The sequence below is a fragment of the Ostrinia furnacalis genome, unplaced genomic scaffold (assembly GCF_004193835.3).
Source record: "Ostrinia furnacalis isolate ACB-3 unplaced genomic scaffold, ASM419383v2 OfSCF4936, whole genome shotgun sequence".
Lineage (NCBI taxonomy): Eukaryota > Metazoa > Arthropoda > Insecta > Lepidoptera > Crambidae > Ostrinia > Ostrinia furnacalis.
The window spans coordinates 448,242-466,190 of record NW_021135175.1 but is presented as its reverse complement, the minus strand read 5'-3'; the positions used below and the strand labels follow the sequence as shown (position 1 = coordinate 466,190).

Sequence of the window (17,949 nt, the reverse complement as noted above, 5' to 3'; positions counted from 1 at the left end):
GTGTAATCGAATTCCAAAACAATCAACAACTATTATAACCCTAAAGTTTTATAGGTAATTTTTACCTAATAAAGATGGATTACAGAGTGAAGGGTCGCCGAGGGTCGGTTATAAGCCCACTAGTAATTAATTTCTAGTTTCAATTGTTAATTCCCTCTATAGGGATAACTAGTGGCGAAACGCTCGGACGGTAGAAAATACTCGTACATACAGATACAAAGTTTGGTAAGCTTTTTTAAACTAGATTTAGGCGGGTTTTAGAATCGCGCTGACCGCTCGCTGATCGTCGGCGCTGACAGATCAATACGTATGTAATTTAAGGGAACGTTCGACGACGGTCAGCGTGCGTCAGCGTGACTCTAAAACCAGCCTTACTGCTCGCTTTTGTTGATCTCCATCGTGATCTTGTCTGTGATAGTAATTTAAGAGAGGGACTCTCTTGGTCCGTATGTAATTCGGGGTTCAATTGCCACAAATTGAAAATAAGTTTAATGTCATTATTCACACCTGGGTAGAAATACGTTACTATAATGTTCGTGGTTTGGTGGGTTACCTATTAAATTCAATGTTTGCCTAGGCATAATCGTTTTCTTACAGGTGAGATACAGGTCAAGAGCTTCTTCGTTGTGGATAAAGAATCTAAAGGACATTTTGCAGCAACAAGAATCATCAATGTCGATGTCAGTCATAAATTGATGATTGGTGATCAACATTTTAATATTTAAATCAAGTCGCTTTCCGCTATCGTATGCTTGGATCTTTAGAACTCCGCAACGGATTTTGATGGGTTTTTTTTAATAGATAGAGTGACTCAATAATGTATAAAACATTATGCATGTTTTATATATACCTTCCTCTTGAGTCACTCTATCTATTGAAGAAGAAAAAAGTCGGGAAATTTCATTGCAACCGTGCGAAGCCGAGGCGGGCCGCTAGTTCACTGTAAATTAATTGAGTGTCGTAACACTTTCTTTGCTGTCCATCCTCCGTAGCAGTGTGTAACGTGTAAATGAGGGTAAACTTATTTGAGTTTCATTCTGAGTACCGTGTGTCTAACTTGTTTCTGTATGTATTAAAAGGACCAATGGCCGACAACTTCGTCTTTTATCTACAGTTGTTTATTTAGCAATTAAAATTTGGATTGTGAAACGTAAATGGACACTGTGAAACGTAAATGGACAATGTTTTAATTAAAAGGGAATTAGAAGTTTGTATGTGGAAAGTGTAACTATAGACCTTCGTAGTCCAGTGATTAGATTAGTCTTTAGATTTTGAATTATTTTCCTAACTGAGACACAGTTGGTATTTTTGCTGTGTTCACAAAGAGGATTATGACAAAGGTGACTGGCGGAGAATGCTTTAGCATTGAGTCCAACTTTTGCATCAATTTTAAGCAATATTTTTTTTATTTAGAAAAAATATGACGTCATCTCTGACAACTCTGACACTAAAAAAAAAATATTAGTTCGCCAAAGTTCAAAAGAAGAGACCCGTGACGTCAAGGAGTGCTTGTAAGTTTAGCACTTTGTGATGTTCTTCCTTCGTAATAACTTGTTTGTTTTAGTAATAAAAAATGACGGGAAAATCAGCAAATTGAAACTAACTCTATTTGCAGAGCTAGATTATCCCTTTTTAAAGAAGATTCATAATTAAATTTTTGGATTTTTTTCGAACTACTCATCTTGTACTTCTTAGAATTACTTGCAGATACTTGAATGTGTAAGTGCAGTTTATCGCACTGCAGGAATGTAAAAGCTGCATCCATTGTGGCGCCTGCAGCGTCGTATCGGGTGTGACCTTATTAAAAATTCACGGCGAGTGGAATCCCCACTTCGGTGTCACGGAAAATGCAGGCGCATCAAATAGTCTTGAGCCCATTATTTGTGGAAAGCAGGCGGCATGAATGGCGGATAAGACAAAAATTGATTTAACTTTATGTACCTTAGAAAACCCGGTTTTGTCCCTATTTCTGCTACAAACGAAGGACTTTTTTTGCTTCCTGCAAAGAACATAAAATTAAAATTGGTTCAAGCTTAAAAATATTTTGTAAAAGGACGGAAAATTCAAAATGTTTTTAGGATGCTCCTCGCAAAAGAGGCTAGAAATCGATATTCTAGCAAAGGTTTTTAAAATTTTAGATCCTTTAAAATAGTTTTTCTAGAGTAAGTTGGACCACGTTGGACTGTCATGGTTTTATTTCGATAGAGAACGTAACGTAAGTATTTGTAAGTGCTCTTTCTCGTTTTATTTTCTACAGTTACATTCTTATTCTTTAGAAAAATCTTCAATTTTATTATCAATGTCGGAACACGCAGTATAATAAGCATGTTTAGTGTTTTGTACATGGACTATAATAATTTAAAAAAAACTCGTTGTTTAGGTACTGTTTAAAAACCTAAATAAAAGCCGGTCAGTAAGTGCTGCTTGATGGAGCACTGAAGAGTTTTAGTCCAATTTACTTGAGAAACTCTGCCCATTTTAAATGTCTTGCTAGCTTCAAAGGGATTTTGAACGAAAATGTAGAAGCATCTTACTTCACTATATTTAGTCCACAAAACGATGTGCATAAATAAAAGAGGCACTGTTTATAAAGAGGAAAAAAATCATCATTATTTCAGCCATAGGCCAAGGCTATAGGACGTCCACTGCTGAAAATAGGTCTCGCGGTTGTAGCGGCCTGCATCCAGCGCCTTCCTGCTACCTTTATGAAATCGTCGGTCCACGTTGTGGGTGGACGTCCCACTCAGAGCTTTCCGTTACAACTCTTACAAAATTCAAGTCAACTTGCGTTACAGCTGAAAAGTTAAATTCTCTCATTAGAATCAAACGAAATTCATTTAACAATTTTACTGAATGCTTTTCAAATAACACTGACTTTGTCTTATACTTCACTATCTTCTATATTTTCAGCGTTCACCAAATCTGGCTCTTTAAAATTTCATTTAACCAATTCTGGTGTAAATGGAAGGTGGGTCACAGCACAAAAGGCTCCGAAATAGACGAATTCGACCGTTTCCGAATCGAAACTTTCCTCGAATTTACTTAGGTCGAATTTAAATTTCGGTTTGCCGAATGAATTGGCCGATTGTGTGTGGCTAGCTGAAATGATTAACTTGCTTATTGCCCGTTTTCAACATCAATCCCTAATTTTTAAGTGACCCCTATGCCCCAATGGTAACACATAACAGGAATTTTGTTTTCATACGGGTCACTTGAAAATTGGGGACTGATGGTGAAAACGGGCATAAAAGCATACTAAATAAGCAAACTTAGGGCTCTTTCAAATAAAAACGTTTTGAGCTAGACGTCAATGGTTTACCACACGCAAAATTGAGAAAAAATTAAACAAGAGTTAACCAACAGTCTGTGATTGAATTAAGTTTTTTTTTAGTGTTGAGCACGCTTTCTACTTAAGTATGAACGTATTAAAATAAACTTAAGTAGAAAATGAGCATGCATAAGCTAAAAATCTCAATTCAGAGTATTCGTGAGCAACGACTGCTCAAAGTGTCTAATTGAAAGAACCCATGAGATAAAAAAGGAATATTAGTGTTGATTTATTTAAAGGCGATTCTTAATATTCAATTATCATTTTGTTCCAGACGTTTATTCTTAGGATAGTTACGTTGATAGCTGTACCTAATCCCGCGATAAGCTACGCGTGCGTATTACCCATTTGTCTTCGAGCCGAGCCGCCAATGGGCCATGACTGTAGGCGATGTATCACTACCTCGATGGATGGAGGTGTACTCGTATAGATACCTCAACTCATCCAGGCTACTGACTGGGCGAATTGACTGGGCGGACTGCCTCGCGAGGCAAACGCTTGCATTCGTTAAAAGCATCAGCACCGGGCGCATGGATTCGCGAGAGACGCTTGACATCTTGCTAACTCAATCATCATCATTATTTCAACCGCAGGACTGCCACTGCTGAACACATAGGCATTGATTTTCACATTGACCGGTTGGCTAACTATTGACCTGCTAACCTTTTTACCTTGTGGGTGGACGTCCCACATTGTGCTTTCCGGTATGTAGCCTCCGCTCCAGAACCTTGCCGGCCGTCAGTTCTGCAACAGTTGTGAGTCTCAAAGTAAGCGGCTTCACCCGCATGAAATTTGATTTGTCACAAATCGTCATTAATTATAGCCTATGTATAATTATGTTATTCTGGGTTATAAACAATAACACTGTAAAGTTTCATCAAAATCCTTTCAGTAGTTTTTGCGTGAAAGAGTAACAAACATCCAGACATCCAAACTTTCGCATTTACGCTTTAGTTTAAATATTATACTCGTACGAGTATTTTCCTACTAATGTATTGACAAAACTACTACTGTAAACAAAAACGTGGTAAACCTGCCTCGCGAGGCACCACACAGTCGGTACATTTCGTAATGCTTGTTCCAGACTTGAACTAACGCAGGTTTATGCTTCGCCGAGTCCAAAGGATATCCTACCCCCGCCGCGGGAGCAGAAGTTTGCCCTGGATAAATGTCGGTAAAGGATTAGCTCTTGAAATGAAGATGGTACTTCACTGTTAACGTTTCCTTTCCAGAATAGGTTTTAAGTTTTTACTTGAATGAATTTAATGAAGTGAATTACATGCAGACACCATGGCCCAGTGTACTCGCGAAGCCTCTAACCGTCAGAAATGGAAGCACATCGCCAGGAGAGCTACCCTCAGAGATGACACCGAACACCCTACCTTGTACCTCGTCAGCGCACCCACGACCACTCTGACAAGAGTGCCCGACTAAGAAGATTATATGCAGAAAGGTGAAGTATTATTTTGCAATATTGCAGTGACTAGTTTAGCTGTCATAGGAATTCTAATAAATATATTATTATCTCTATCAGTTGAATCCATAAACAACTACGAGTAGACCGACTGCCCAAAGACGACAATGCAGTTACAAAAGGCGTGTTTTGAAATAACGCAAAAAAACTATATTCCAACAATTCAACTTAAGCATCAGGTCTGTGTTTGGCTTAATATTTTTCATTCATAAGTCATGTTTGATTGTATTTGGTTTAAAATGAACCCTGAATTCCAGTCACGGTATTGTCCTTTTAAAAATCATAAAAGAATTCTCTAACTCCAAAATCCTTTCGGAAAAACAAAGCCGTCTCGAATGGAAGCCATTCGTAGCTTATAACTCATATATCGCTGCTATTGCAGTAGTTCGGCCCAGAATGGCCGAGTATTTGCCAGTTCGGCCCAGAATGACCGAATATTTGCGATAATGTGAGAAAAAAGTAAGACGGTTGCGAGTTCGGCCGGACTTTGAGTAATGGCCACATTCGTGAGGTCGGACGCATATTGCGCGGGGACAGGGAAATCTTTGGAGACGCTTTTCTAGGTTATTGATTTATTTTTTAAATAAAAAGTTATAATTATAACGCCTAAGAAACAGAGTATGTGCAAGAAAAGTTAAGGACTTGGGGTAAAAAGGTTATTGAGTGGCGTCCACGACCTAAAAAAACACAATATGTAAGTAAACCTTTGCCTCCTGTGCCATAAAAAAACCTCCTACTCCTTCATTAGTTAGGTTTTTTAATAGCGGTCAAGCTGTTGATCCTGTCTACACAGGAGTTGCAGCGGTAGGAGCAAGAGGTAGGAACAATTCCGAGTACCTATTCAATGGGCCAACTATCTAGTGAAGGACGCGTAAGGCATACGGGCCACACGTTGTGGAAATCCTTAAGGAGACCGATATCTTCAGAACAATTTTAATTTTTAATTGATCATCAAGACTTTATCAAGTGTGGCAGAAAGACGTTTAATATTTCTGAAATAAAAAAATAAAAAAACTACTACACAAACCATCTCCATGCCATTTTTGGTTTCGTGTCTTAGCAGAATTTCACAGCCATGCAAGCTATTTCATTTTGATCGGTCATTCTTTCTATATCATTATAATGACGTCAGATGGGGCATTTTTTGTGAGAGGAAAAACGGTGTGTATTTTATATGCGTTGTAAACTAAAATTAATAGTTTAAGCATAGCTGAAATCCGTTAAAAAGCTGACTGATGATTGATGAACTTAGATTTACCTCCATTTTTTACTTAAGTCCGAATGTTTATGAGTTATCAATCCCTTAGATTAGGTATATCTAGCAGCCATAGTTACCTATCAATAAGTTAATTTTATGAAAAAAAAGACTACAGTAAAAACTTGTCTTTTACGATATTTGCATAATAACAATTAGGAAAATAAATCAGTAAGTAAAATAAGGACATATTATTTCCTTTCTAAAATTTCTTAGGATCGAAATTTGAATGCTAAGGGAACTTCCCATCTCTTATTTTTTCCCCCAAATATTTCCCAACATCCTGTTCCTACTACAAGTTTCCACACTCTACAATCGGAACAAAGCATTTCTGATATTTATTTCCAGCCCGTAGCCCGATGGGGCAAATACAGGAAGCTATCTCTTTCAATATTGACTATTTCCGATCCTGCTCCAGCCAGTTCTTTTGAGCTTCGAAAAGCTCAAAGTTTCTAGATGATTACGAGTTTCCTATTTGTGTTTCTAGTTGAGATATTGACTATTTTAATGCTAGATTTTTATGCTATGTCGATTACTTGGATGAAGGTGTCTTTGAAAATACTACAAAGTTGCATGAGATCTACCGACCTCTGAATTTAAAAAGCGTTAAGATTATAAAGGGGTAGAGTGGTTTAATACAATGTGCTACGAAGTGATTTGACACTCCACGAGGTGCTACAGTCTAGCACTGTAGCACCTCGCGGAGTGTCAACTTATGTAGTAGGTAATTCTACAGCGTTCAGGTGCTACGACGTTTTGCGGAGTGCTACGACGTTTTGCGGGGTGCTACGACGTTCTGCATGGTCANATTTTTTTCTTTTATAATTTTAATTAATGCCGGACTGTACCAAGTCGGGAACCTACAATTACCACGAGTGGCTCTCATGGGGACGTGTTGTTGTATAGATGCGTTAATAATTTTATACAATTCTTCGCAAGATTCATCAGCTGAGCCAGAGACCAAACGGGACCGCCAGTCAACGCCACGGAATAATTCATTCATTTTGTCATAATCACCCCTGTGAAACAAATATTTTGACATAGATGCTTCAACAAGGGGTTGCACTGAAAGATCAAGTATTTCGATAATTAAGGCCGGGTGAGCACGGTCTAGGTTTGTTATGGGCGAATTACATTGAGTGACTTCCAAGGGGAGATTACAGAATGCCAAATCTAGGGTGTTGTTAGCATAATTTGTAACATTGTTATACTGTTTTAGTCCTGCAAAACTCAATGTCTCAGTTAGTCTCACAGCAGCGTTCTGTACCTCGGTGCAACCCGTGGTTATGTGTAGTGGTGTATCATTGGTCCACGAGATACATGGTAGATTGAAGTCACCGATCAAAAGATAACTATTATTGGAGGAAGCCGCTTCTGTTAAGCCCTCCACAGTACGCAACACATAATCTATATCAGCCGGGATGTGCTCGCGATCAGGTGGGATGTAAACCGCGCTTAAATACAAATCCGCGGTGGCCCTAAGCGCGCGAGCCGGTATCATTACCGTAACCATTTCGGAAGTAGGCGAGGGGTCGGCAGCGGCCCAGTGCATCGCACATAACTCATTACGAACCAATATCATAACCCCTCCCCCCGTTCTCTTACCACTAGATACCAAGTCACGATCACAACGAAACACGTCGTAACGATCGTCGCAGAATTCTCTGTCAAAAATTCCCTGGTGCAACCAAGTTTCAGTAATTATAAGAATGTCGTATTCATTGCATAATATCTCCTTTCTCACCTGCAAACACTGATGAGAGCCAGATGCTCACGCACTAGCTTCGCTAGACCCGGGGCTATACCGGGGCCTGCTGATGCTCAAGGCGCACGGCCGCAGCGAGGTGCCCGATCTGGGGCTAGACTTCACTATCGTCAGCGACGAGCTGGGCGAGCAGAGGGTGAGTGCGGACTACTGGTGCAGCCACCGCTAGCACACGTTATGAGAGCCTGATGTTCATGCACTAGCTTCGTTGGACCCGGGGCTATACCGGGGCCTGTTGATGCTCAAGGCCAGACCTGGGGCTAGACTTCACCATCGTCAGCGACGAGCTGGGCGAGCAGAGGGTGAGTGTGGGGTTACTGGTGCAGCCACCACTAGCACAGGTCTCTAGGCCAGCTGTTATGAGAGCCTGATGTGCATGCACTAGCTTCGTTGGACCCGGGGCTATACCGGGGCCTGCTGATGCTCAAGGCGACCTGGGGCTAGACTTCACCATCGTCAGCGACGAGCTGGGCGAGCAGAGGGTGAGTGCGGACTACTGGTGCTGTCACCGCTAGCACAGGTCTCTAGGCCAGCTGTTATGAGAGCCTGATGTTCACGCACTAGCTTCATTAGACCCGGGGCTATACCGGGGCCTTCTGATGCTCAAGGCTCACGGCCGGAGCGAGGTGCCCGACCTGGGGCTAGACTTCACTATCGTCAGCGACGAGCTGGGCGAGCAGAGGGTAAGTGCGGGGCTACTGGTGCAGCCACCGCTAGTAAAGGTCTCTAGGCCAGCTGTTATGAGGGCCTGATGTCCACGCACTAGCATCCTTAGACCCGGGGCTGTACCGGGGCCTGCTGATGCTCAAGGCGCACGGCCGCAGCGAGGTGCCCGACCTGGGGCTAGACTTCACTATCGTCAGCGACGAGCTGGGCGAGCAGAGGGTGAGTGCGGACTACTGGTGCAGCCACCACTAGCACAGGTCTCTAGGCCAGCTGTTATGAGAGCCTGATGTTCACGCACTAGGTTCGTTGGACCCGGGGCTATACCGGGGCCTGCTGATGCTCAAGGCGCACGGCCGGAGTGAGGTGCCCGATCTCGGACTGGACTTTACCATCGTCAGCAATGAGCTGGGCGAGCAGAGGGTAAGGCGGGTTTTAGAATCACGCTGACGCACGCTGACCGTCAGCGCTGACAGCCGAAATGTGTAAAGCGTCGGCGCAGAGCGATCAGCGTCACTCAGGAACGTTCCGTTTAATTATAGCCTGGCCAGGAACATAAAAACCCTGGCATAGAGGCGCGTCAATTGCATTTGATAGTGCAACACTGAGTACAGTCGTACCTGTGTTAAATTAATAGGCTAACTTTATGTATCAGGATTCAGGATTACGGCCTAATTTGATATTCTCATAAATTAATGAAAAAAGATTATATTATAGGTAACCTGGTTTAAATAAATTAAATGAAACCATCAATCGAGCTAGTAGGATTTATTTTATTATTCATCAATAATCAAATTCAGAACTACAATATCTGCTAAAGAACGCTTCAAACTCGGTACTTCTTACCCAATTCTATAAAATTCAACACTTAGAAAGTGACAGATAACTTTAAAATAGGTAGTTGAAACAAACCACAGCTAATTTTTCATAGCGGACTGTACTATACGATAAACATGTCAGTCAATTTGACAACCTTTGTCGGAAACATTATTCAATGAAAATATTGTCCGAACCCTTAATATTTATCTTCGACAAATACTTTAACACATTGTGAACCACTTTTCTTTCACGACTATAAAAAGATTTTAGCAATTTAATTCACAAAATCAATTGCACACATTTAAAATAAAGTTTGTTTACACTTTGACAGCAATAGACAGCTTGATTATTGANATCGCACACAACTCATTACGAACCAATATCATAACCCCTCCCCCCGTTCTCTTACCACTAGATACCAAGTCACGATCACAACGAAACACGTCGTAACGATCGTCGCAGAATTCTCTGTCAAAAATTCCCTGGTGCAACCAAGTTTCAGTAATTATTAGAATGTCGTATTCATTGCATAATATCTCCTTTCTCACCTGCAAACACTTGGTTCTCAGCCCACGGACATTTTGGTAATATATAGATAGTACCAATTCTTTACTCTTTTTATCCATTTGTGTAACCATCTTTAAATTGTATATTTCTGAAAGTGTATTTATTATTAACAAGTGGGCATGAGAAATTGATTATGGTGTTTATACAAAGTGTGTTAGTGGTATCTAGATACAAGAAAATAAACTCGCACAAAATTAGGCCTAGGATTCTCGAACAGAAAAGAGTGAAAACGTTAAATAATTTCCGTGCGGTCCGCTGGTCTATGTTTTTTACATCGTAATAGGCCATCATTACAATCACGAACTCGCTAAGCAGTGGCGATCTGTGGTGACTATAGGTATAGTTATGTGTATGAATATATAGCAGGGAACGGTTCGTCCCACTGCCAGCGCGATCAGGCACACAAATGGCAGCGGTATGCACGGACGTATACCGTGCTGGGCCAGCGGAGCGGATTGCAATGTGTGATAATGATAGATCTTCACTATTACGTTGGTAAATTGAAACTGTGCTGTTGCTAAACCTTGTGTGATTACTACGATAGAAAAGCGACTGTACATAAAGCTTGATATAATATGTCGAATCTAGTGTATAAAAAGCGTTACGTGACTGTGATAATACTCGTGTGTAATAAGAATAATATTCAGAATGTTTGACCCTCTTCAATAGTGGGAAGTTCAAGAATAGTAATAAGTATGATTGTTTGATTATTTCATTTATTATAATAATATTATTGTATACCAGGAAGTGCTTAAACAGCAACAACACAGCGTTCAAACCAAACGTATGATAAATGATTATGTTTTGTAGCTAGTCGTGCGATGCCAGATGACAAGAATCAATGCATTCCGAGACGTGCATAACAGATTTACGATAGGTAAGATGATTTTGCTTTACGCCAGTGATGCTGTGCGATAATAAGTAGGACATTAGGCATATTCGTAGGTAATGGGTGAAAAAATTAAACAGTGGAATGGGAGATATTATGTGTTTAGTTATATTTTGTGGTTTAGTTAAGTGAAATGTAAAATACTCGTAGTGTAATTGATTGGGTGAGTCAGCGGGTAGGAGCTTCTTAATAAAATGTGATGTACAGTGATTATGTGTGTTTGTAGGCGTAGGGTGAAGTGTTAAAAAGGTGTATTCAACATTAATATATTTCATAAAATGAGGAGGTGTAAAGTGGTTTTGAATGAGTGTAGGTGAAAGTATGACAAACATAAAGATTCCTGAGATGACTATGAATAACAATAATTGCAAATACCACAATCTACCTAAACAAAGGGCATGCATTTTAACGAAACTTCTTCAAATCGTCTTCGGCGTTGATTAGTACCGCCGGTGATGTATCATCCTTGCGCATAAATATGTTGCAATGTCTTATCCATACGTACTTTATCATTTTATTTGCTGCTACCTCCCTGCATTTTTTGTACAGAAGTTTGTTTTGGGTGGTCAGATGTTCGTTTACGTATACAGGTTTTGAGTCTCCAGGCAAGTTTAAGTCTTTGGTAGTGATTCCACGGCGCTTACGTATCCCAGCAATGATGTTGTCTTTGTGGATACGATTCTTGAGTTTGACAACAATGGATCGCGGACGGCCCTTCACGGGTTGTTTGGGCTGTACGCGGTTGATATGCTCGAAGTCATCAGCTGAGAGGGATACCCCAGATATCGTAGCAATTTGTTGAAAAATAATTGGTAATTCCTCTGTTTTAGCTTCGGGGATTCCTGTTATTTCCAAATTTAGTAGCCTATCTCGCTGTTGTTGGCGATTTAAGTCGGTTTCTATGGTTTTTAACGCCTGTTTTGTAGTTTTTAGTTCATTTGCTAGTTCATCATCACGCTTGCAGTGTTCCTCGCATTTGTCTACCCGTTTATTTAAGATGTCGACTCGGTTGGAGGTGAAGTCGAGGGATGCACGCAAGTCAGTCACCAAAGCGACTGTTTCCTGTTGTTGCGCATACATTGCTTCTATTGAGCTTTTCAATTCAGTATTCTCCCGTCGTAGTGAATTCAATTCCGCCTTAATTTCGGAGGAGACAGATGTTAAATTACTGAGCTCAACTTTGACGACGTCGTTGATGTTCTTGTTGATTTCATCAAACGATTTTTGCATACGAAACATCATGTCTTCTAATTTTGTTGGCGAGACATCTTGGTCAAGTTTCACCCGCTTTCGTGTGTTGATGTTTTGCAATTGATTATCAATATCGACCTCATTCTCAAGAGAGAGAGAACGGAGGTCTGTAGTAGATGCTGACTTTGCAGGTGACCGGAGCATCGTTGTATGCGAAGTTGTTGCGATAGTGTCGCTGGATGAGTTACGAGTATGGTACGGGTTACTCACGTATTACCGCGCAGGCAAGTCCAGTTTGGATCACGTACACTTTGTTATTTCTTACAAAACTTGCGCGCAAAAAGCAAATCTAGTATGTAAAATCATCAAACTTCTAACGCTCGTAACTCAGTTCAGACTGAGTTTAGAGGTTTACATTTCATAGTAAGTTTGGTTTATTACACTATTTTGTAATAAAAAAACAAATTTGGTCGATGGCAGCGCGAAAAAAAAAGACGCCACCTTCCATACAAAATCTGGCATTGCCATTTTGATTATTTAACTACGTCGTACCTAATGCATAAAATTAAGGCATTTGCAAAAACGGTCGGGTTTCATGATGGCGGTTAAGCGTGAATTCAATCAAATTACCCAAAATCGTTTACATGTAGCGTATAAAGGGAGGCCTTTTGAATACTTTCAGTGTGCGAGGAGCTAAAGGAATCTATAAATAAATTGAATTTCCATAGGGAAAGGCAACAAATGAGATACATAATTATTCAACATCATCAATTTTTATTATACTCGTGTCTACATATTTCCTTTATCTGGGTACATACTTAATTAAGTTGGTAAGGATGGAGAGATGGATATTGTAACTTTCTAACGCCAAAAAGTTTAAGTAGCTCAAAGGCTATATAATTATTTTACTTATCTTTTAACCGAAATGTAAGCTATCAAAGTCTCACTTTTGTCTTTACAACAACGTCACAATTAAAGATCAACCTCTACCAATAATTGAAACAACAACTAATCGTTTATCGAAAAGTAGTTTAAGTAATCGATTTAACACTGAAATGTCGGGTCCTTTGCGGGTTCCAGAATCACTCTCCGATTGCAAGTTGAATCACAATCGGTTATCCGAGGCTTGGACGTGACTGGAACGTTTATGGAACTGCGATGAATCATCCATTGGCACTATTCCAAGCTAATCGGTTCCAGGTCTGGAATATGGAATTTCCAAACATGTGTCGCGATATGGGTTCATTTGCCTGGTGAATGCACCCAAATTTTGTCTAAATTGGAAGGTTAAAAAAACTATGGTATTTTTCGTACGGCGCCGCATGGATTCAAACTTCTATACAGGGTGTTAGGTAAATGGGTATATGAGCCGACACTAACCCATGTTAACATGGGCATATAAATGGTATGGCAAAGTCGGAAAATTGATATCTTCATTTTAATTATTTTAAATTTCATACAAATCGGATTTTATAATTTTATTTTGTATGAAAATAAAAATAAAATAAAATGATGATATCGAATTTCTGACTTCACTATGGTGATAATGGTATGTCATTAATATGCCCATGTTAACATGGGCTAGTGTCGGCTCATATACCCATTTACCTAACACCCTGTATAAGCTTCGGCGGTGTGAATGTGGTCTACGGTCATTTGTAATGTTTGGTAGCTGATGAAATTCGAGTCTTCGCGAGTCATAAAAACATAAAACTCTAAAACGGGTCCTTAATGATTCAACGCTTCAATACAAAGTAAAACTACAAAGAAAATTATAAACTACGAAGTCCTTAATCCCAGCAGAAAACTCAAAACATTCAACTTTATATTAAAGTTAACGATCCTCTTTACAGAAATTAAACATCGCCATAACAACTTCGGAAAAGAAAGTGACTACGCAATTTTGTACGCAAGGGCGTTTATTTTAACAGCCTAACTTTTTCTCCGAGCTGAACTTTTGGCCCAAATCAAAATACAGAGGTATTTACTAGATCATTTATTTATTATTATTGGTAAAGTTAAAAATAGGCCATATACCTAGTAGCTTCAGAAAAAATATCTTGTAAGTATAAACACAATAGGTACAACTATAATACCTTTACGATAGAAAATTATAAAGAGAAGTAAATAATTCCTACGTTATTTAAGAACTTTCAGCTAAAATATTTCGGCCTAGTTATAAAAAGTACACAAAGAAATTACTGACTAGGCTGGGTTGCACCATCTTACTTTAACTCGGACAAACGTCAAAAATCTGTCAAACTTCATACAAAAAACACCGGTTATCGTCATAGACGGTCAAAGTTAGGTGGTGCAACTCAGCCTTAGTTATGTCAGTTAACAAGATTGTTTTAAAGATAAAACAATGTAATATAAACTAGCTTTGTTTGAAAATTACAGAAATTTTCAAGGTTATAAGCTCGCGTTAATGAGTTCTAAGAAATGTTGAAGTTTGGCCGAAACATTTTTATCGGGAATTTGAATTTTATCGAGTTGTAGGTACTTTTTACAATAGGAGAGAGTTAAAGCCCATTCTGTAGTAACATTAATTACAGTTTTCTAGAAAAATATTTTTTAAACTTTATTCATTTAAATCAATAATTTTAAGACTTCATCCCACTTGTTTACAACCTACGTTTTAAATGTCTGCGCTTTCAAAATACATTTTCTTGTTAAAATATACCACCTACGTTTTGTTAAATTAATATTAACGGTGAAAGTTTAAATACATCATCATGCACTCAAATAAGTACTTAAATTCTTTGTTCTTTTAAAGTTAGTAGGTACTTTTCTAGCTTCAGGTAGATACATAATAGGAATAATGTGCAAGAAAGATCACGATAGTCTAGATACATAAGGATGTTGACTAATGACCAAAGGAGTTTGAAAGAACATGGTGTACGAAATGGCAGGCTATTCCTCGTTCTTAAGTGCATTCAAACTTAAGATTAAGCCTGAAACTGACCAATCACTTCCCTCAATTATTCTTAAGTGTAGATTAGTGCCTAATTTAGTGTATGATGACGAAACGTTAATTAATGTACTTACAGTTTTCTTATCTCCCGTGCTTTATCCTAGTAGGTACATATACCCAGATGAACAGCAATTTAATTTGGATTTAGTTAGCGTACGTCATCACTAAGTCCTCGGGGATGCAGCCGTCGAGGTTGAATTTATGCATAGTTGTTTAGAAGTTGAGGCATAGCTAAATTAAAATACTTAGAGAACTTCTAGTCTCCCAAATAGTTAAACTTCTCAAACTTAGAAATAGTGTATTTTCCACACCACGCGTAGATAACCACAATTAAAATGTTCTGGATTTGTTGGCAATGGCTTGTAAGATTCTTGAGTCCTTACATTTTATGGTTTAATCCACGGATTATAGTATGATTGCACTTGAAACCCAACTAATCCTTTTTTGAAATTGCGTTTCGTAATTGCTATTACTTCTTGTTTCAGCATATGCTCTTGGATGCAGAGGCAGCACTACGAGCAGAAGCGATGGAAGCGTCAGAAAACGAAGCTCAAACGCCTGAACCAAATCAAAACCCAATCGAAATAGCTGTCATAACTGATAAGGAACCCAATATTGATCCGCTTGAAGAAACACATCAAAAACACTGGGCGGAAGTTAATCCAGCAATTATAGAAGATAAAGTTAAAATAGAACCTGAAAATCGGCTAACTATGCCGATAATTTTAATTAACGATAAGCTACCAGAAGATCTGGACCAGACATGGCTGCAGATTGTGGAGACAGTCACGAACAGTGAAAGATTCAAAGCATTTCCTACAAGGAGACGGTATAAAAGAAAATTTTGCAGAAGAAAACACGCAGTGTTCAAAAGATCTTATTCTATTGCGTGACCAACATTTTAGTACTTGTAATTTATTTTGATATTGCGACCAAATGACGATTACTTAGTGCGATAGTATAGTAGTGATGTGGTACGACCGTACGAATAAGGAGAACCGATTTTTTTCGGAATCATCTGTAAAGAAGGATCTGTCTGTAACATTAATATTGTCTGCCCTGCTATCTGCAAAGATTGTAATTTATTATCAATAGTACTACGCAACATAAACGCAACGCATAGACAGTGTGACCAAAGCTTTACAGATTTTATCCTCAAATATTTTATACGGTTTAAGGTTCTTATAACTTAAAATCATTTCATACCTAATTTATTAATAAACATGTTATTGCATTGTTACTCTGTGTATTTTAGTATCCATATTTAAAAATGTTAATAAGAAAAATTCCAATTCAAAACTAAAATCCGAGTCAATTTTCTGTAAAGACTAAGTTAATTGTAATTTCTTCCTAAACACCGTTGTAGCGGTGAAACATTGAGGCTCCAGGTAAGCCGTGTTAGGGATTGGCCAGGATTAGGCGCCCAAACTAATTACAACTTGGGCATCCTTGCTACAGGCATTCGGCCTAGAACATACACTGTATAGACTTAGGTTAAGGCGATTACAAACTCAGCGATGTAAGGTGCTGTAAAGGTTCTAATATTCCCTATGTTCGGAAAGCAATCAAAAAATTTTACGCAAGTAACTGGTTGTACTACTGGGGTATTTAAACTAGCTCGTCATGTTTATGTTGCCATGATCATCGTAAGAATAGATCACTAGCTATTTTCTTAAAGATTATTATTTAGTGAATCACATCACACCAAACACAAATGAAAGAAACGGTAGTAAATTTTAAATCAACATACTAATATGATATGACACACTGGTGATACGGTGAGTGAACTAGGGGATTTGAAAAAGCCGAGAGAAAGGATAGCCTCATTTTGACAAACCAAAATGTAGACTAACCCTAACCCCTTTGTTATCCTGTGTTATACTGAAAACAAACTTTCAATACCTCAGAGCTGAAACCTAAATTAAATTTTATTCGCCATGTCTCTTCGTTATTATTAGTAGGTACATGTTTGCCAGCTCTTCTATCCCACGGGAGGTTCGATCCCTTTTTCAGTGAACAATGAAATTGATTAACTTCCAAATGAAGTGGGCCATCGTATTGTTTGTGTAACGAGTTTGTGTACATTTAGTTCTATTACGTTGTATTAAACCTTCATGGTCATTTTCATAATTATTATTACTGACGGGATTGCATGGTCACGGAGTAATATGGCGCTTGCAACGGTGCCGAAATATTGGAAACTCAAAATTAAGGTACATGGGAGCAATCCCGTCAGTAGGTAATAATAATTATAACGTTGTAGTTAAAGAATGTGCGACCGAATTTAAGGTGCCTAACTTTAAAATCAGTCATTTAGGTTATAAGTACACACTGTGCAGGAATTTATAGATTTTAGTGTCATTATATTTGGATATTTTATAGCAGTCGTTAAATTTTCGACTTCTTCCGTTTGTTTGAGATGTTTGTAGTGTTATAAAGTGAGAGATTAATTACCCTTTAACCTAATTATTGACAAGGATGGACACTTCGGTGTTAATTACCTGTTTTATTAGCGGCGTGATGCGAGAGGTGCTGGTAATGAGGATTATTATGAATTATAAATACATTTTACAATTCAATTGACCTACATCATGAAGTTAATTACAATTTAAATTAGCTAAGAGCGCTTTCACATATAGGCGCTGCTGCAGCGCTACTTAGATATGTATACGAGTCTTAGAAGCGACTTAGAAGCGCCACAGTCGCGCGACAAAAATGCCTTTAAAATATCTGAAAGCGCTCAATCGGTTACATAATAGATTATATTTTTAGATTTTATTCATAAAATGTTAGTCTAGTCTCTAGTCACTTCTAGTTATACTTAGTGCTAATAATGTCTATTTCGAACTGTCTGGTTACAAAAACTTCTGCCTATATGTAGGTCAAACAAGATACATTTTCCTGTAACAAACTACAATAGCTCGCACCGCACACTTATCCTGTTTGGGGGCGTCCTGAGGGAGCAAGGTCACACTCACGCAGCGGATTGTTTTAATCCCTAGTGAAGAATTTTGGTGACGTACT

General features: G+C 38.8%; 1 protein-coding gene across 2 annotated transcripts in view; it reads left to right on the top strand.

The window, feature by feature from the left end:
* LOC114360329 (uncharacterized) overlaps window positions 1-16,068 on the top strand; it is a 33,867-nt gene extending 17,799 nt beyond the window's left edge. For both annotated transcript variants that reach the window (XM_028315013.1, XM_028315012.1), the window contains exon 4: window positions 15,411-16,068. In XM_028315013.1, the coding sequence (XP_028170814.1) occupies window positions 15,411-15,818 (408 nt within the window). In that variant the 3' untranslated portion in view covers window positions 15,819-16,068. The remainder of the gene's footprint in view (window positions 1-15,410) is intronic.
* The last annotated feature ends 1,881 nt before the right edge of the window (window positions 16,069-17,949 follow it).